General features: G+C 41.2%; 1 protein-coding gene across 5 annotated transcripts in view; it reads left to right on the plus strand.

The window, feature by feature from the left end:
* znf536 (zinc finger protein 536) overlaps positions 1-15,343 on the plus strand; it is a 271,438-nt gene extending 256,095 nt beyond the window's left edge. For all 5 annotated transcript variants that reach the window (XM_070554604.1, XM_070554602.1, XM_070554605.1 and 2 more), the window contains one exon: positions 12,551-15,343. In XM_070554604.1, coding sequence (XP_070410705.1) covers positions 12,551-12,837 — 287 coding nt within the window. In that variant the 3' untranslated portion in view covers positions 12,838-15,343. The remainder of the gene's footprint in view (positions 1-12,550) is intronic.
* The last annotated feature ends 1,470 nt before the right edge of the window (positions 15,344-16,813 follow it).

Consider the following 16,813-nt stretch of genomic DNA (forward strand, 5'->3'; position numbering starts at 1 on the left):
TTATTGGAAGGAGGGCCAGAATTAGAGGCAGGCCTCAATTTCTATTTGAGCAAAATGAACTAATGGTTCGCTGGAGTTTTTGACAATTAAAATTGCGCCCACATTTTCAAAGTTAAACACATTTCTTTTAACAACGGTAGTTTCTGCTTCAGCCCTCTCCCCCTCCCCCTGCTTCAGCCCTCTCCCCCCTCCCCCTGCGCAGTGGCCGCAAACTCACTGATGCGCCTGCAGCCTCTCAGAGTTCCTGCTGCTCTAAACATTAAAATAATTATTTCATTTTCTGTTCCTCACTTCTGATTACCTTCAATGGTGTCTGTTTGTTGCAACCACCAGGTACAAAAACTATCTTGTTTTTATTTGACTATTTTTCTGTCCTGCCTGTTTATTATCTTCCTGCATCTCCTCTCAATCCTAAAGAGAAACTGCTACCTGGGTTCATATATATTCACCTCATGAGTTACCTTTGAACTGCAGCTCTAAAAGATCTACCGACCGCTAAAACAGCAGGGTGCTCGCCGGCCACATGAGTTAGGTGCGTCACCGAGGACAAAACAGGTGATGCGCCCCGATCCACAGCAGCGAAACGCATCAAGCACAAATAAAGGAATAAAAGACAGAAAACATAAAAGGAAAGAGCCGACATGAACGATCGCATGTTAAATTAGTTTTTGAGGTGGCGACACCTGATTTGATAATGTTAATGTGGCCGTGCCCAGGACGCAGATGTCTGGAGCGCGTCAACAATCAGAGCTTTGCATGCGCAAGCTGGTTAAGGTTAGGATGGGGGTGAGGGGAAGGTTAAATTGCAAGAGGGTAAAGGTCACAATTTGGTTAAATGTCTGTTTTACGGCGGGCGTCAGTACCGACGCTCTGGCACAGCGCGTTGCCTTCCGATGCGCAGGAGCTTGTCACCTGCTGACAGCAGGCTGCTGTCTTTTCCGTGGACTGCATCTTGCCGGTCATTATCACGTGACAGCGACTAGTCGATGACAGGCATAACAAGTCACTATAGAGCGGTGAAGTCGACTAGTGACTAGTTCATACAACCCCTGCTACTGCTCCCCAGAGTGTTCTGCAGCATAATCAGCACGTTCTCTTTGAACTTGATATCAAATTTTCGCCTCCTCTTCGTCTCCACACGGTTAAAGTTACCCTTGCGGTCTATCACTGGCAAATCAAAAGTGAGACGGATGACACAACCGCCCCCGTACTTGCTTGTTACCACATTACACAATAAAAACGGCCATTATTCACCTCCGCCGACTCCGGCCAAAATGTGATACCCGGCAGTTAATTAAATACAGGCTAATATTAGAGGATTTACGGTATATATATATATATATATGTATATATATATATATATATATATATATATATATATATATATGACCTTCTCAAAAAAATTGCATATTATGATAAAGTTCATAATTGTCTGTAATGTACTGATAAACATTAGACTTTCATATATATTAGATTCATTAAACACAACTGAAGTAGTTCAAGCCTTCTATTATTTCTAATATTGATGATTTTGGCATACAGCTCATGAAAACCCAAAATTCCTATCTCAAAACATTTGCATATCATGAAAAGGTTCTCCAAACGAGCTATTAACCTAATCATCTGAATCAACTAATTAACTATAAACACCTGGAAAGATTGCTGAGGCTTTTAAAAACTCCCAGCCTGGTTCATTACTCAAAACCACAATCATGGGTAAGACTGTCGACCTGACTGCTGTCCAGAAGGCCATCATTGACACCCTCAAGCAAGAGGGTAAGACTCAGAAAGAAATTTCTGAACTAATAGGCTGTTCCCAGAGTGCTGTGGGAAGTCTGTGGGAAGGAACAAGTGTGGCAGAAAACGCTGCACAATGACAAGACGTGACCGGACCCTGAGGAAGATTGTGAAGGTGGACCGATTCCAGAACTTGGGGGACCTGCGGAAGCAGTGGACTGAGTCTGGAGTAGAAACATCTAGAGCCGCCGTGCACAGGTGTGTGCAGGAAATGGGCTACAGGTGTCACATTCTCCACGTCAAGCCACTTTTGAACCAGAAACAGCGGCAGAAGCGTGTGACCTGGACTACAGAGAAGCAGCACTGGACTGTTATCAGTGGTCCAAAGTACTTTTTTCAGATGAAAGCAAATTTTGCACGTCATTCAGAAATCAAGGTGCCAGAGTCTGGAGGAAGACTGGGCAGAGGGAAATGCCAACATGCCTGAAGTCCAGTGTCAAGTACCCACAGTCAGTGATGGTCTGGGGTGCCATGTCAGCTGCTGGTGTTGGTCCACTGTGTTTTATCAAGGGCAGGGTCACTGCAGCTAGCTATCAGGAGATTTTGGAGCACTTCATGCTTCCATCTGCTGAAAAGCTTTATGGAGATGAAGATTTCATTTTTCAGCACGACCTGGCACCTGCTCACAGTGCCAACACCACTGCTAAATGGTTTACTGACCATGGTATTACTGTGCTCAATTGGCCTGCCAACTCTCCTGACCTGAACCCCGTAGAGAATTTGTGGGATATTGTGGAGAGAAAGTTGAGAGATGCAAGACCCAACACTCTGGATGAGCTTAAGGCCACTATCGAAGCATCCTGGGCCTCCATAACACCTCAGCAGTGCCACAGGCTGATTGCCTCCATGCCACGCCGCATTGAAGCAGTCATTTCTGCTAAAGGATTCCCGACCAAGTATTGCGTGCATAACTGAACATAATTATATGAAGGCTGACTGTTTTTGTATTAAAAACACTTTTCTTTTATTGGTAGGATGAAATATGCTAATTCTTTTAGATAGGAATGTTGGGTTTTCATGAGCTGTACGCCAAAATCATCAATATTAGAAACAATAAAAGGCTTGAACTACGTCAGTTGTGTGTAATGAATCTAATATATATGAAAGTATGTATATGTATATGTATATGTATATGTATATGTATATATATATATATATATATATATATATATATATATATATACACACACAACTTACTACACCAGTTAATTGTGTGTTTGTGTGCCACATTTGTGGCTGGTTAAAATCTGGAATGTTGTGCAGTCCATCCTTGCAACATCACACACTCAGAAACACACATCTTCACCAGCAGAATCCTTTTTTTCTCCCTCCTTTCTACTTGCTCATCCCAGTGTCCTCTGATCTTAACCAGAGGGCCTTAGGGGTTAATTAACAGTCTTAGATAATGACACGACAGCAAAAACAAGACCACTCTGTCTCCTCTCCAGTCTTTTCCCTCTTTAATCCCCCATTTTGTCTTTTCTCATTACTTTCCCATCATTTTGCCAAGGTGCAATAAGCATGCATGCATGGAAAAATAAGGTATTTGTCTAGTTAGATACACAGCATAGTTACAGCATAGTTATTGCACCTAACAGAACATTTTGCACAGTAAATATAGCAGCTGTAAGTCAGTATATGTTTGAGTTTACAGTGTTGATGGTTTTTGGAAAGGAATTGTTCCTCAACATGGAGTAGGTCTTTGCCCTGATTCACCTGTAGTGTCTACCTGATGGCAGTAAGTTGAATTGGGCATGGTGATGGTGGGAACTTTCCATGATGATATTCCTTGGTCTGTCAAGGAATCAGGAGATATGAATGTCCGTCAGGGGGAGGAAGAGTAGCGTGTTACTCTCTGGAGCCTCTTCCTATCTACCATCCTGTTGTACAGTACGTCAGTAGGCTCTCAATGGATGAGCATTAGTGGGTTTGGGTTTAGAGACTGGCTAGTTAGGGACCTCATTTCTAAACACACGGAACAAATCAGAGCTGAGCCAAGGGCTGAGGAAATGACCAGGCCCTTTAAACACATAAAGGTCATGATAATATGATTTTAGCTGTGGCGCCATGTATTTGGTAACTGGGCCTTCAGTGCCAGTTTACTGACCTATATGATGTTACAACGACGGCAGACTGGCCAGCTGTCAAATCTGGAGAATCCCAGAATGGCCGGTGTCGGCGCTCCCCACCTGTTGGAGATCCCCCAGGCTGCGGGAACGTCCAGCCTCCCACCCAGTGCTGTCCCGGTACGGCCACTTCTAATTTAGAGTTTTTATGGTTATTAGTCAAAATGTCTGAGATTTCATATCTGCCTGTCTTCAAACATCAGGCATTCACGCAAAACCGCCCCTCCCGATATGTCAAACTCGTGCTCCATTTTGCATACAAGGTGCATCACAGCCATGAGGCCACGAAAGTGGGGCAAGTTAACAAGGTATAAGGCAGAGTTATGCCAATTTGCATGCATTGTTTGATGACAAAGGCATCAAACAATGCATGCATGGATGCCTTGGACGTCAGTGAGGATGACGTTCAATGGGAGGAGCCGGCAGGTGTCGCGATCTGACGGTACACCGGGACCGCAGATGCATGAGAGTGAGTGAGTACAGCACATAGAATAGAATGCCTTTATTGTCACTATACAGGTGTAAAATGAGATACGGAGCATCTCCTACTCAGTGTAAAAAAACATACTGGGGTGGGGGGTACAGTTCTGCAGCGCTTTGTACATATGGACAGTAAGTGTTATATACAAATTATTGCACAGTATTGTTACAGTTCTGCAGAGTTATGCCAGGATCTCCAACAGGTGGGGAGGACGTCTGTGAATTGACTTTTGATTTCACATGTCAGCAAAGTTCTGACAGTTTGAATTAAAATAGTATTTTTGCTCAGTGTTTGTTTTCCTGAAGATGAGTCTTGGAAAGGGGGTCATCTTATAACTGGGGTTGTCCTATATTCAGGTCAATACAGTGTAGCGTGGTTAAACTACATACTAGAATTAACACTGTTTGCTATCAGCTTGTTAGATTCTGAAGAGATCAAACGAGTTAGCAAATGAAGCTTCTATCATACGGTATATAAGTATCTAGGATATTAATATATTCGATAGAAGTTCATACACCAATGAGCTTGGTCTATATTTTGTAAAAATGACAATTTGTAACAGCTTGATATTAAAACTTGTTATTAAAAGCTTTACCTGTGTCTGCATGAAAGAGAAGCGCAGAGAGAGAAGCGCATTCTGGGTGAAACGTTGTTTTGCAGCTAACTTATGGGTTCTTAGAGAGAACAGCATCGGACGCCATCTGTCGGGAAGTCTACCTCACCCAGTTCAGGAGACCCTCCGTGGATCCGAGATGTCAGGTGGAGAATTTCTTCCTCCGGGCACGAGGTTGGTAGAGAGACCTTGGTGCATCTCAAATCGGTCCTGAGATGTCTCCGTGGGTCACATGACTGATGAAACTATTCGCGTCTCAAAGTCAATAACTCTGAAGGAGTTTTGCGTCAGCTGGAAACAGGTGCGTCTATTCTGAGCAATTCTATAGGCGTGACAGTATGCTTAGTGAGGCTGGGGCGGCCGACCCTCGTCCTCTGGTTGGTTCAAGAACTGACTTTGAGCTGCGGAGATTTGGTTTTAACAAAACCTCAGAACACGCCCTCTCAGCGTCAGAAAGCTTGATGTTATGGAGTAAAGACATGTGAGGTGGTTAACTTTACCCTGGATTCACCCTCTGTATGAGTTGGTTAACGTGCAAATGACCTTCTGGTTTACTGAACACACATTACTGATTATCATAAATAATAATTATTATTAACTCAAAGAATAATAAGTCATTTCAGTAATTAAATACATTTATACTGAACCAAGATGATTATTTATGATGATTGTAATAAACAGTAAAACAGTTTATGAAATTATTGTTTTAAAATAATTATTTTAAAATCTTGAAGTGTCCTTCATCTTGGGACGGAACAGCAGCAGATAAAGATGGTGTTCAGCAGACATCACGGCTCCAGACGGGTTATCTGTGGGACAAAGTTACAGCTCGACCCAGCTGGGAAAATGTCACCTTTGTGTCACAAACATGAGGCCATTCATGACGCTACAACAGTGATAGGGGCTGACAGTGTCACGTAAGTCGTGTCACCATTAAGGAGATCCTAGTTAGCCTCAAGAGGGCGCCATTGTGTACATTTTCTCTGTTAGACTCTGTAAGTTGGTTAATTAGGATAACATGCTCTGTAGCGTCATTTCCCCTTTCTTTATTTAATGAAAAGGTTCATTGTTAGTTTATTTTAAAATATATGTGACATATGGTTAGTTCAGAGCACCGGGCACTGATATTTGGAAAATGTTGTATTCTGTAAGAGAATTTGCTGTCACTGTTTTGTTTCTTATCATGAAAACCTATTTATGTTTACTGTTTCAGACTGTTGTCAATTCTGTTAATGATGAGCATCAACCAAAGATAAAAGATTTGAATCATCATTAAAGGATGCATGCAGCCTTTTCCTGTATTCTGACCATATTGATAACCACCTCACTTGAAAAGAGCTGGCTTTAAAGCCCCGTTCCGCAACTTAGTGGGTATAAGGTCTCTGTCGCCCCCTCCAGGCTGGCTGCGTAACGTCACTGTTGCAAAGTCAAAGGTCTCTGTCGTGCATTGGCTATTTTCGAACTCGCGTACACAAACAAACACATGAAGCGGCGTTTGAGCTCGTAAATCATCAGTAAAAATCAGCAATGAGCAGCGAGGGGAAGAATTAATATTTTAATCTTACCAATTTATCTTAATCATTTGGTTATGTAATAATGACGAAAATGCACTTAACAGTCAGAAGCACATAACGAGCATGTCCGTGAAATTCTTGATTAATAAAAATTTGTACTTAAATAATCGAAGAGAGGTAGTTTTTAATTAACTATAACAGTGGCAAAAGTGTTATGCTTATGGAGTCATGAACAAACCACAGTAATGTCATTTTTACATTTAGTAATATTAGTGTGACAAGTATAAATGTGTTGCCAAACAGCATTTGAATTTCATAAATAAAAAAAAGCCTTATTTTATAAATTTGTAGGTTATATTATTTTAACTTCTCTCGATAGGTATCTTCTACATCCTCATCCTCAGAACCCCAGCAGAGCAGAGAGAGAGGACGAGGGAGAGGGGGTGGGAGAGGGAGAGGACGAGGGAGAGGGGCAGTAAGGGCTAAAAGCAGAGGATCTAGGTTCACGGTAGACCTGGATCCCGACAGACAATTGCGACTGGGAAATCTTCAGGAGACATGCAAAGCTGAAATGCAGGTCTATCCTCTACCCCAGAAAAAATCATCTTCTCGTCAAGTAAATAGTTTATTTTTCTTTCTAGGCCAAAATACAGTCATTGTCAGCTCAAGAAAAAGACCAGCTGCTAGAAACACTGATGTCAAGATTACCAGGCTTGCTTTTTGATGTGTTGGCATTGCAAGATCCTTGTGAGACTCCTCAACCTGAAAACATATATAACGTACACTGGTGCACATGCAACAACTGCAGGGAGATGGATAGTGACATAGAGAGGCTTTGCTGCAGAATGGCACCTAATGACTGCATTAGCAAAATGGCATGCATGGACTTCTACATATTAGATGAAGGAGTGTTGAGGCTGGGCCGTGCAGCTTGGAACGACATCTTCGCTATAGATGATGCCCAGGAACCTGGTGTCGAGCAACGTCAGTACCGGCATGCAGCGTACAGACAGTTTGTCCTCGGGCAGCACGGCCGTCTCGGACAAGGGAACAGGGTTGTGATTCCAAGCTGCTGCGTATGGAGGATCAGAAGTACTTTTCCTGATCCCAGAGGCTACTACACAGGATTTAGAGTAAAATGGGTGTCTTGTTATCATAGTAATAAATATTTTCAGTAATAAAAATGTTTGTTTTTGTTATTGTGAGTAACTCTGAAAATGTGAAATAAATAGTTCCAAAAAAAAAACACCATCAGTTCATTTTTCTATGTTCTTTATTATTTTAGGGGGACACAATCTCCCCTAGAAACATGTGCCTGTACAAGTTCTTCTGTGGGTGGTGGATTTGATGCTGCAAGCAATCCTAAAAGTCTCGGATCACCTAATCTGAGAGTCTGCCCTGGGAAGTCCAGCTCCACTCGACATTCGCTTCTGAACGATGGCTTTCTGCAGTTGTGGAATGCAACTGTACTGCTTTGCTTCCTTTGTAGTGTAGACACTCCAGTCCTTAGATGTCTTGTTGTAGTGCCGCCAGTATCTGGAATAGAAACTGACTTCACGTGGTCTATCGTAACGTTTACTAATTATAATCAGAAAAAAATAAAAATAAAACAGGACTAAAAACAAGTTTAAACGTAAAAGCTGACTCGGGGCACATTGATAGAGACGAGATGTTTGACTTATTTACTGCTAAACAGCGTGTACGCTGGGGTTTGCAGCTTGATACGACAGACCCGACTCTTACACGTTAGCATCCCATTAGCCTCTGTGGCTAACATTGGGATTGAGTCAGTTGTGTGGATTAGAAAAGAAAATACTGAAAAAAGATTTCCACCTACACACATTTAAGAAATACTTTTATCAGTACCGTATAACAACTTAACGCCCGATCAAACACAATAACCCCGGTGAAATCATTTCTTACTTACCAATTCATTAGCGTCATGGCTAAGTCAGAGTCTGTAGTACATGCTCTCCAGTGAGGAAAAGTCAGCCCAATATTAATTCTGTTCTTTCCTCTTTATCACGTTCTCTCTTTCTTTTCCTAGATTCCTCTGATAATGGATTTCTAGCTCTCTTTGGAGGATCTGCCATAGCTGAATTCTCTAATCCGGTCGTCTACGAGATACTGCCGTAAAGCAACACGCAGTCAGTGCTTCCGCCGGCCGCTCAAAAACTGTATAGTGCGGGAAACAGACGTGAGACCCCATAACACTATCACAGTTACAAAAATGAACATATTAGATGATAGTATTACAACAAAACCTTTCACAAAAACATTATTTAAGGTGTAAAAGTTGCGGAATGTAGCTTTAACCCGATCCTCCTTTACAGCCAGACTCGCATTTGAATTGGTTCAGATTGCATCAGGGGCATAAAACTGCTTAGCATTGTGGTTTCGCTAGGTTAGCTTACAGCCTCTTTAAAATTCAACTTTTAAAAATCATTTAGCAACTTCCTTACACAACTCTATTAACATGCGCGTCAAAGTGAATTTGCTGTGGTTTTGAATGAATCATAAACTATGCTTAAGGACAAAAAATTCACATCTGACCACAACTCCCAGAATGCACCAGACAAAGAAACACTTCTTGGGCCAGTTTGTGCGTGCACAAAAACAGTGGGGCAGTTTACATGTTATTGTGCACACACACAAACTGTCCAGGAAGCCGTTTCCTTGTCTGTGGATAGTGTGTCAATTTGTTAAACCCTAACCTATAAATTGTCCAAAACTGTCTAAAATAATAGCTGTCTCATTATAACTGGACTGCAAAGCGTGCAGGCTTAAATTTTTCTTACTTCAAAGGAAAGATCACTAGGACACCGCGCCATTTTCTCGTGCCTTCTCCCGGTTTGGAGCCTTTTTCCAGTAAGAGAACCACTCTTCATCCATTTTCATGGCACATAAACGCAAACATGTCTAAATAAACTATTTTAGATTTTAAATATTAAATGTAGGTCTACCTTTTATCCTGAGATACTATATTTTTCTACAGAAAACCATATTTGTCCCTTCACCACAAGACGAAATCCAAAGGAAATAAAAATTTACAAGCTTCCACCCAGCATTCAAATGTATCATGTACTCACAAATCAGTCAGGGAGAAGAGTCTCTAAAGGGTTTTTGTACTTGTAAACGGATCTGTGTGTAATGTAGTTTTGTTCATGTGAACCAGGTGATTTGTATGTGTAGGAGCTGAAGTTACACACGAAAATGTAAACACAAGTTTTGAATCAACGAGTTCCACATGCTCACACACAAATCTTTATTTACGCACACAAAAATCTAGATACACACACAAATTTAGACACACAAATACACACACACACACACACACATAGATCTTTTGAGGCTTATTTCTCCCCATACAACAAAGACTCAGTTCAACTCTATAGGTTTAAAGGACAGGAACCAACTCTTCATGATGGCCCCATGTGTGACACAGCTTTGAAACAAGACATAAATCTTCTTCAAGTCTGTGTTTTACAGAGAGTTGCCACAAACGTGGCTAATTAATCAGTGTGTTGAAGTGGTCAGTGGTCTGAGTCTATGTATGACAAACCTTTGTATGGTCAGCACTACAATTCAATTATTTTGGAATGGAAAAACGACTAACCGTGGATCCATCCTCACACGTTATGCATGGTGAGCATGTTACGTGAGGTACCACAGAGTTTTAACCCTTAATCAACAAGTTCAGATAAGGTTATTATTGGGTGAAACAAATAGTTGCAACATCAGAATCCACTTGAGCCCAGAAATCTAACCAGTTACTGTTGCCTCTCATAAACAAGGAAAGGTGTGACCTACAGTAACGTTGCTGGAAAAGGTTGATGTTGAAAGAAGCTGTGCGGTTTCAGGCACTGACAGACACCCAAGGACACAGATTAATGATTACAACTATAGCTGGGCTTTCTGAATGTCTGCATCTCCGAGGGACTGAGTGAGAAAGATCATCTCTTAAATTTTTAATCCATAACAAAGCATAGTCTATGTGGCTCTAAGTGTCTCTGCAGTGGGCGGTTGCAATCTCAGCACCAACTCAATTTTATACCCCTATTCAGACTTTCTCCACGTTCTACTATTTAAACCAAAATGTCACTTTCGTCCCTAAACATCTCCTCGGAGATAAAGCCCAGCCGTGTGTATTTTTAAAGTCTACAAAGAGTAACAGTAAAGAAGCATGGAGTTGTGGGAAAAAAGAAAAAGTTGGGTTGTTTTGGGGCATATTTTGTTCACTCTAAGTGTAAAATGGGATGAGATGCTATGCCTCTCGGACTTAACGTAATGTAAGAGAGTGTGAAATTAAACTCCACATGAATAAAAGGGACCTTCATTGTGTGCGGCTGACTGGCTTATTTGGAAATTCAGACAACTGGAACATCCAAACCCTCCAAACTTGTAGCAATCCCCTTTGTCTGGCTCTGCAGCAAACAATGTAACATCAAAAAGCCAGCAAGGCTCCAAAGCCTGTGTCAGACTGAAGAAGCTGCTTCCACATGCCTTGCTTTGTCTAGCTGCATCCGCACATCAAGCTTGTGTGTTTATACTTTAGCGTGCACGCGTCCATCCCTACTCTCTTGCTATCTCTATGATTATGTCAAGTGTGTGCTTCAGTAGTTTCCTTTGAATTCCTGGCCTTGTCCCCATCGGTATTCCCTGCATCACTCCAACCCTTTAGGTTCATTTGATTTAGAGAATTTCTAATTGAATACAAGATAAAGAAAAGAAGAGCAACAGAAAATACAGTGCTATTATTATCCTAAAGAAGTATAAAGGGCTCAGACACTCTCCCTTCATTCGGCCTCCTTACGCTCCCCTCCTCCATTTTGTCCCCTCCGTCTGTCTGAGAATGAGTGAGCTAAGTGAAGTGGGTTATGATGGCGGTGTAATCGGCATCCCTCAAACAAACGGCTGGTGCTATTAAGGGCCATTGTGTTTGCTGCAGTGATGATCAGATCCAATCAAGAGAGAACATTTTGCGCTGGAGCTGGGGCGAGGAGGGGAGATGGAGGAAAGCACTCTCCTTTGTTCCACATTGCTGATGTGTTCAGGCCATTAGATGTATGGTCCCTCTTCAAAACATGCAGATTGACTCAGGGAGCAGCAAAAGTGTTGTTCGGATAAATTTGTGGAAATCCACTGATGGCCCACAGGGAAGCAGGAATGAAGTAGTGGGTAGTTTAGAGGTTCTACTTGTCTCGCTGAAGAGTCGGTGCTGCTGCTGTAGCCTTGGCCAAAACTCCAGAGAATGACTCTGGTGTTGGTTTTCACAGTTTGCTTCAGAGCGTTTAAATGTTATTGTCTAGTGTTTCTGTGGCTACTGAATTGCTGGTCTTTCTTTTTCTGGACTTCTGTAGATCACCTTAGCGTTCTGAAATCAACCTCGGGTCCAAATCCTGACCGATGACAGCTTGTTCTTCATGACTGATGCTTCGGGTTTGTGAGAATTTGTGAGTTTCTGATTGTGCAGCATCGGCTTTTTGATGATTAACAATGGGATAGTGGTGTGAGGGATTCCCTGGACATTCAGTCAGATTGAATTGTTGGTTAAACAAAGGCCACTTAGGGTATCTGCAGGTTTGTTGTTGTGCCTGTTGTGTGAGCTGGTTTAGAATATTAAGGGTCTGATTCCAGATCGTTTCTGCCACACGGGGCGAGGTAATTGAAAAGGCAGAAAAAAGGTTTGGTAATCCTTATTTTTGTTTAAATTTAATTTTAGGCTGATAAACTGAAAAAAAAATCCAGTAGTTTTGTCGAACCTTTCATTCCCTCGAGGACTGAAACCTTCGCTAGCATAGGAAGTAAGATATGGTTGAAAATGTAAATGTAACACATGTCATCCTTTTCTCCATGTAACAAACTGAACCCACACAGTACCCATTTGTTGTAACATGAAGAGTGAACTGAGGAATCCTCTTAATGGTGAACTTTAGGGATTTAAAAAGACGCTTGCATGTGTATTTTATATCAGAATGGTGATGACATCGTCTCTCTTTGTTGTTGTTTTGTTTTCTAGGTGAGCGACCATTTAGGTGCGGTTACTGCCCCTACAGCGCTTCACAAAAAGGCAACCTAAAGACCCATGTGCTGTGTGTGCACCGCATGCCGTTTGACAACAGCCAGTATCCTGATCGCCGCTTCAAACGCTCCCGGCCTGAGTCTGATGTCCCAGAGAAGAACTCTGATGAATACATCAGTGGTGTTATTTTCAATAGCCCAATGACAGGAGCAGATGGAAGCCAAGGCCATGGGAGCAACGTGCTGCCCTTCAGTGGAGAGGCCACCTCTTATCAACATGAGTGAAGCCAGAAACTGGCACGTAGTGATGTGTAAATACAACATTTTGAACATTGTGGATGCAAGCTAAACAGATTTTTGTGCTAGTAAATGTAACTATTTTAAAAATACATATTGATGTCTGTGGTGAGAAGATGAAGGAGGTCATGTGTGAGATTAGTAAGGAACCGATGTGAACAGGACAAATGACTGAAATCATTAAAGAGTTTCCTAAATAAATGTTTTCATAAGGAACACAATCCATGAGAATGAGCTGGAAGAATATTAAATGTATCGATGAATGCGTAAAAACAGGAAGGCTGTTGAATACACAGCCGGACTAGAACATTACACCATTTTTACGATGCACTGATGGGCTGTGTGTGTGTGTGTGTTTTGAGTCAGCAGTGGTGGCATGTATGTGTGTCGGGGATAGACAGTAAGTAGATGGGGGTGGGGGAGGCACTGGTGCCAGCCTGACTGGAGCTGTCATCGCAGAGAAAATCAATTCAAATATAAAAACGTGCACACACAGTCCAGCAGTGGTAACCTGACTCTGGACCAAAAAGCAACAGGCTCAAGCTGAGTCCCATCAGCTGGCTGAACCCCGTCTGGTCACCTGATGTTCCCAAGAATCATCCCTACTTTTCACATCCTGTGAAATGCCCCATGTGGTAGAGCAGCCATCCCAAGCACATACAAACCAACTTTAATACTTGTTCTTTTCTACACTTGTACCCAGAAGTTTTGAAAATGAAACACACATCTACTGTCACAAGGGTTGTTCCATTAAACAATAATCCCAAAAGACCCTCTTGTTCTGCAGGGGTGCTGAGCACCAGGATCATCTGCTAATGTGGATGCTGTTGCAACACTAGTGCATACACAGCTTGTATAGCATGCGGGCAGGCGTACATGCCTCTGGAACAGGGTATCTGCAGGTTTAAGGGAGCCAAATTTAAGACTTTTTAAGACCTTTTTTAAGGCCACTTTGACCAAATTTAAGCTATTTTTTAAAATTAAATTTAAGTTATAATTTCCAGCTATTGCCTGGAACCGGTGCTAACTACAACGTGAACGTGGGATTAGCCATCCAGTCACCAATAATGTTGCACTTCCCCACTAGCAAGCTCCCACTAGCATGCTCCTCTAAAAATAGCCCCTGTTCACAACCAACCGTATGTGTACAGTTCCGCTTACGCCAACACCATACACAAAAAATCCTGAACTAACTAGAAATTCACAAAAATTTGATAGAAATAAAATAATCTTGTTTATTGGGTCTTTGGTAATTTAAGACCTTTGGAAACTGTATTTAAGGATTATTTGTCATTTTTAAGGATTTTTAAGGCCTTAAATTTGGAAAAGCAAATTTAAGACTTTTTAAGGACCCGCGGATACCCTGTGGAAGCAAAGTGAGGAGAAGCCTTAAGTAGGGTGAGCTGGTGTCAAGAAGGGCAGCAAATAAGCCACTTCTCTCCAAGTAAAACATCAGGTACAAAAAGAAACCCTAAACATTTAGACAAATTCCAAGGGCTTTGCTTTAGCACAGATGTTGATGGACAGCATGAGGTCACTCTCAGCCACTGCAGAGGTCTTCAAAAGGTAGAGCTACCATTGCAAGCATGGACCATATGCAAAAACTTAATGCATTGTCAATGACACCAGAGGAAAATCTGAAACATTTGTAAGGATACTTCAGTAACCACAGAAACCTCTGACAAAAAGACTTGAAACATTATAGTTGATATTAAAGCAGCAGACCTAAAAGCTAACTCTTCTCTGAAAACACCCGGCCATGGCTGTAGCTGAGCCATGGAGCCGATGGATATGAGGGAGGGTTTTACATCTGCATCAGCAGGAAGGACCAGCAGACATTTAACACACACGTGTGACGGTCTGTCTCTAAAGTTTAGCAGAGTTAAAGTTTGGCTTCGACTCAATGAGAAAGCAAAGCAAATGTCATTGTCTAACAAGTTCTAGTAAATATGCAGAATTCAGATAATCGTTTGTTTTCCGATGCCCTGAGTCTCATCCCTCCACCAATGATTTTCCTTCAAAGTTGTTCTTGCTTATTTTTTATGAAAGACTTTTATTTGAATACTATTTCTAAATGGAAATAAGCAACAAAGCACGACAATTACAAAGTTTCCCTCTTCTTCATTCAAACTGCAAATTTCAAGGAAAAAAATACTTTAATTGTGTTTAATTGAGTCTTTAGCTAGAGTCACTGCTGCTGCTAAGACAAAACTAAACAACCATTATGTAGCGTAATGGTTTATGCTCTTTTATGAAAGATGAACCATCCTACATATTAATTCGGAATATTAATTTGTAATAAATTAATAACCAACTTTTAGGGTTAAGAAGACTCAAAGGTTGTTTTCATCGATAAACTGACGATAATATCCATGGGTCTGTGTTTCAGTTCAATGATGAGACAAGTTTGAAAGTTAAAAGTTTTAATTCTTCAAATTAAACTAATGATTTTGAAATGACAAGCATAGGAAACAACAATCAACATTGGCAACTTGTTGGACAATCTTTAACAGTTGATATTTTAAGCTATCCTGTCTGACTTGACAGGAATAACGTGGGTGGGTGGGGGGTGGGGGGGGGTGGGGGGGGGCAAGAGCCGGTGGGCTCCGTTCCCCCGTTAGCGTTTGTTACACGTCCTCTCTCTTTCGTTGTCAAAAACGAACTGAATCATGAACTGAAACTTACCAAAACCCTTCTCTTCCCAAAGCAAACGTGCGTCAGAGCAAATGTGTTTTGGAGTTTACTGTGAGAGTGTGTGTGTGTGTGAAGGTCATTATAACGTCTTCAAACATTATTTAATTAAGTATTGATTCATTATAGTTCATTATGATCACCCAAAGCATAATAATCATTCAATTGATTAAACACATTTATAATGAGCAAAATGATAATAATGATTATTTAGCATTAATAAACAAAGGAAGCGTAAGACTCTTATTATGACTAGCTTTCATGAGAACTCCTTCGGCTGGAAGCTGCAGGTGTGGGATGTTGTGGTTTCTGTTGAATCTTGCAGACTTCATGTCGGCAAAGGTCTTAATCTGTGGGTTAAAGTTCTGAGCGACCCAGCTCTTGACCCAGCCGGGCAATACAACCTTTGGCACAGAAAAACCCATATTTCCTCACGTTACAATAGGTTGGGTTTCTGTAGGGATTTCCCTAACCCTTCTCAAAATGCCTCACAGTCAGTCCACCTTTCATTCAAGTTCAAAAAGGCGAGCAAAGTATAAAAAAAGCTGAAGTATTTATTAGTTTATGAACTTTCATTTTGGAATTTACCCGGACAGCAGTTTTTCGTTTGTTTTATCACTTCAACAACGTCACTTTTTGAGATACAGACAATGAATCGGTAAAATAAAGTCATGCAAATTTTAGGTCTCAATGCATTACTCTGTGTTTGTGGTTTAATTTTCTGTTCATATCTGCATTGCATGACCATTTATTATTCAAATGTCATTTTTTTCTTTGTTAGCACACCACTGGCTTATTGAACCTGAATATTTTTACATGAAGATGAGACATTTTGAGTTATTTTAATGCTGAAGATTGTTTTCATTTTTCTGTAACTTATACTCAATTTTATTACTGCTGTAATCCTAAAAATAACTAATTCCATTGTCCCTGTCCTGCTTGATCTTTGCCAAGCTACTTAAAGATGCTTTATGTAAGAGTGACATCCTGTGGTAAAATGTGGGTACTGCAGTTCATTTATAAACAAAACAAGTGACTGCCGGTTACGGCTCAGCTTCAGAAGATTCTAGATGGAAAGTGAAAATGAGAAATACACAGTAAATTGATAAGTGGATACATACATTACACTATAACATCAAGTTGTTGGGAACTGAAAAAGTAGCTTAATGCGTTTTTAGAGCTGACGTTAGTCATTTTTTAACGTATTGGTCAGATAAATAAAACTGGGCCAATATTTTTTCTATTTGTTTCTGTTTCAGAGGGGGTGATGTCT

Source organism: Nothobranchius furzeri, chromosome 9, assembly GCF_043380555.1.
Source record: "Nothobranchius furzeri strain GRZ-AD chromosome 9, NfurGRZ-RIMD1, whole genome shotgun sequence".
Lineage (NCBI taxonomy): Eukaryota > Metazoa > Chordata > Actinopteri > Cyprinodontiformes > Nothobranchiidae > Nothobranchius > Nothobranchius furzeri.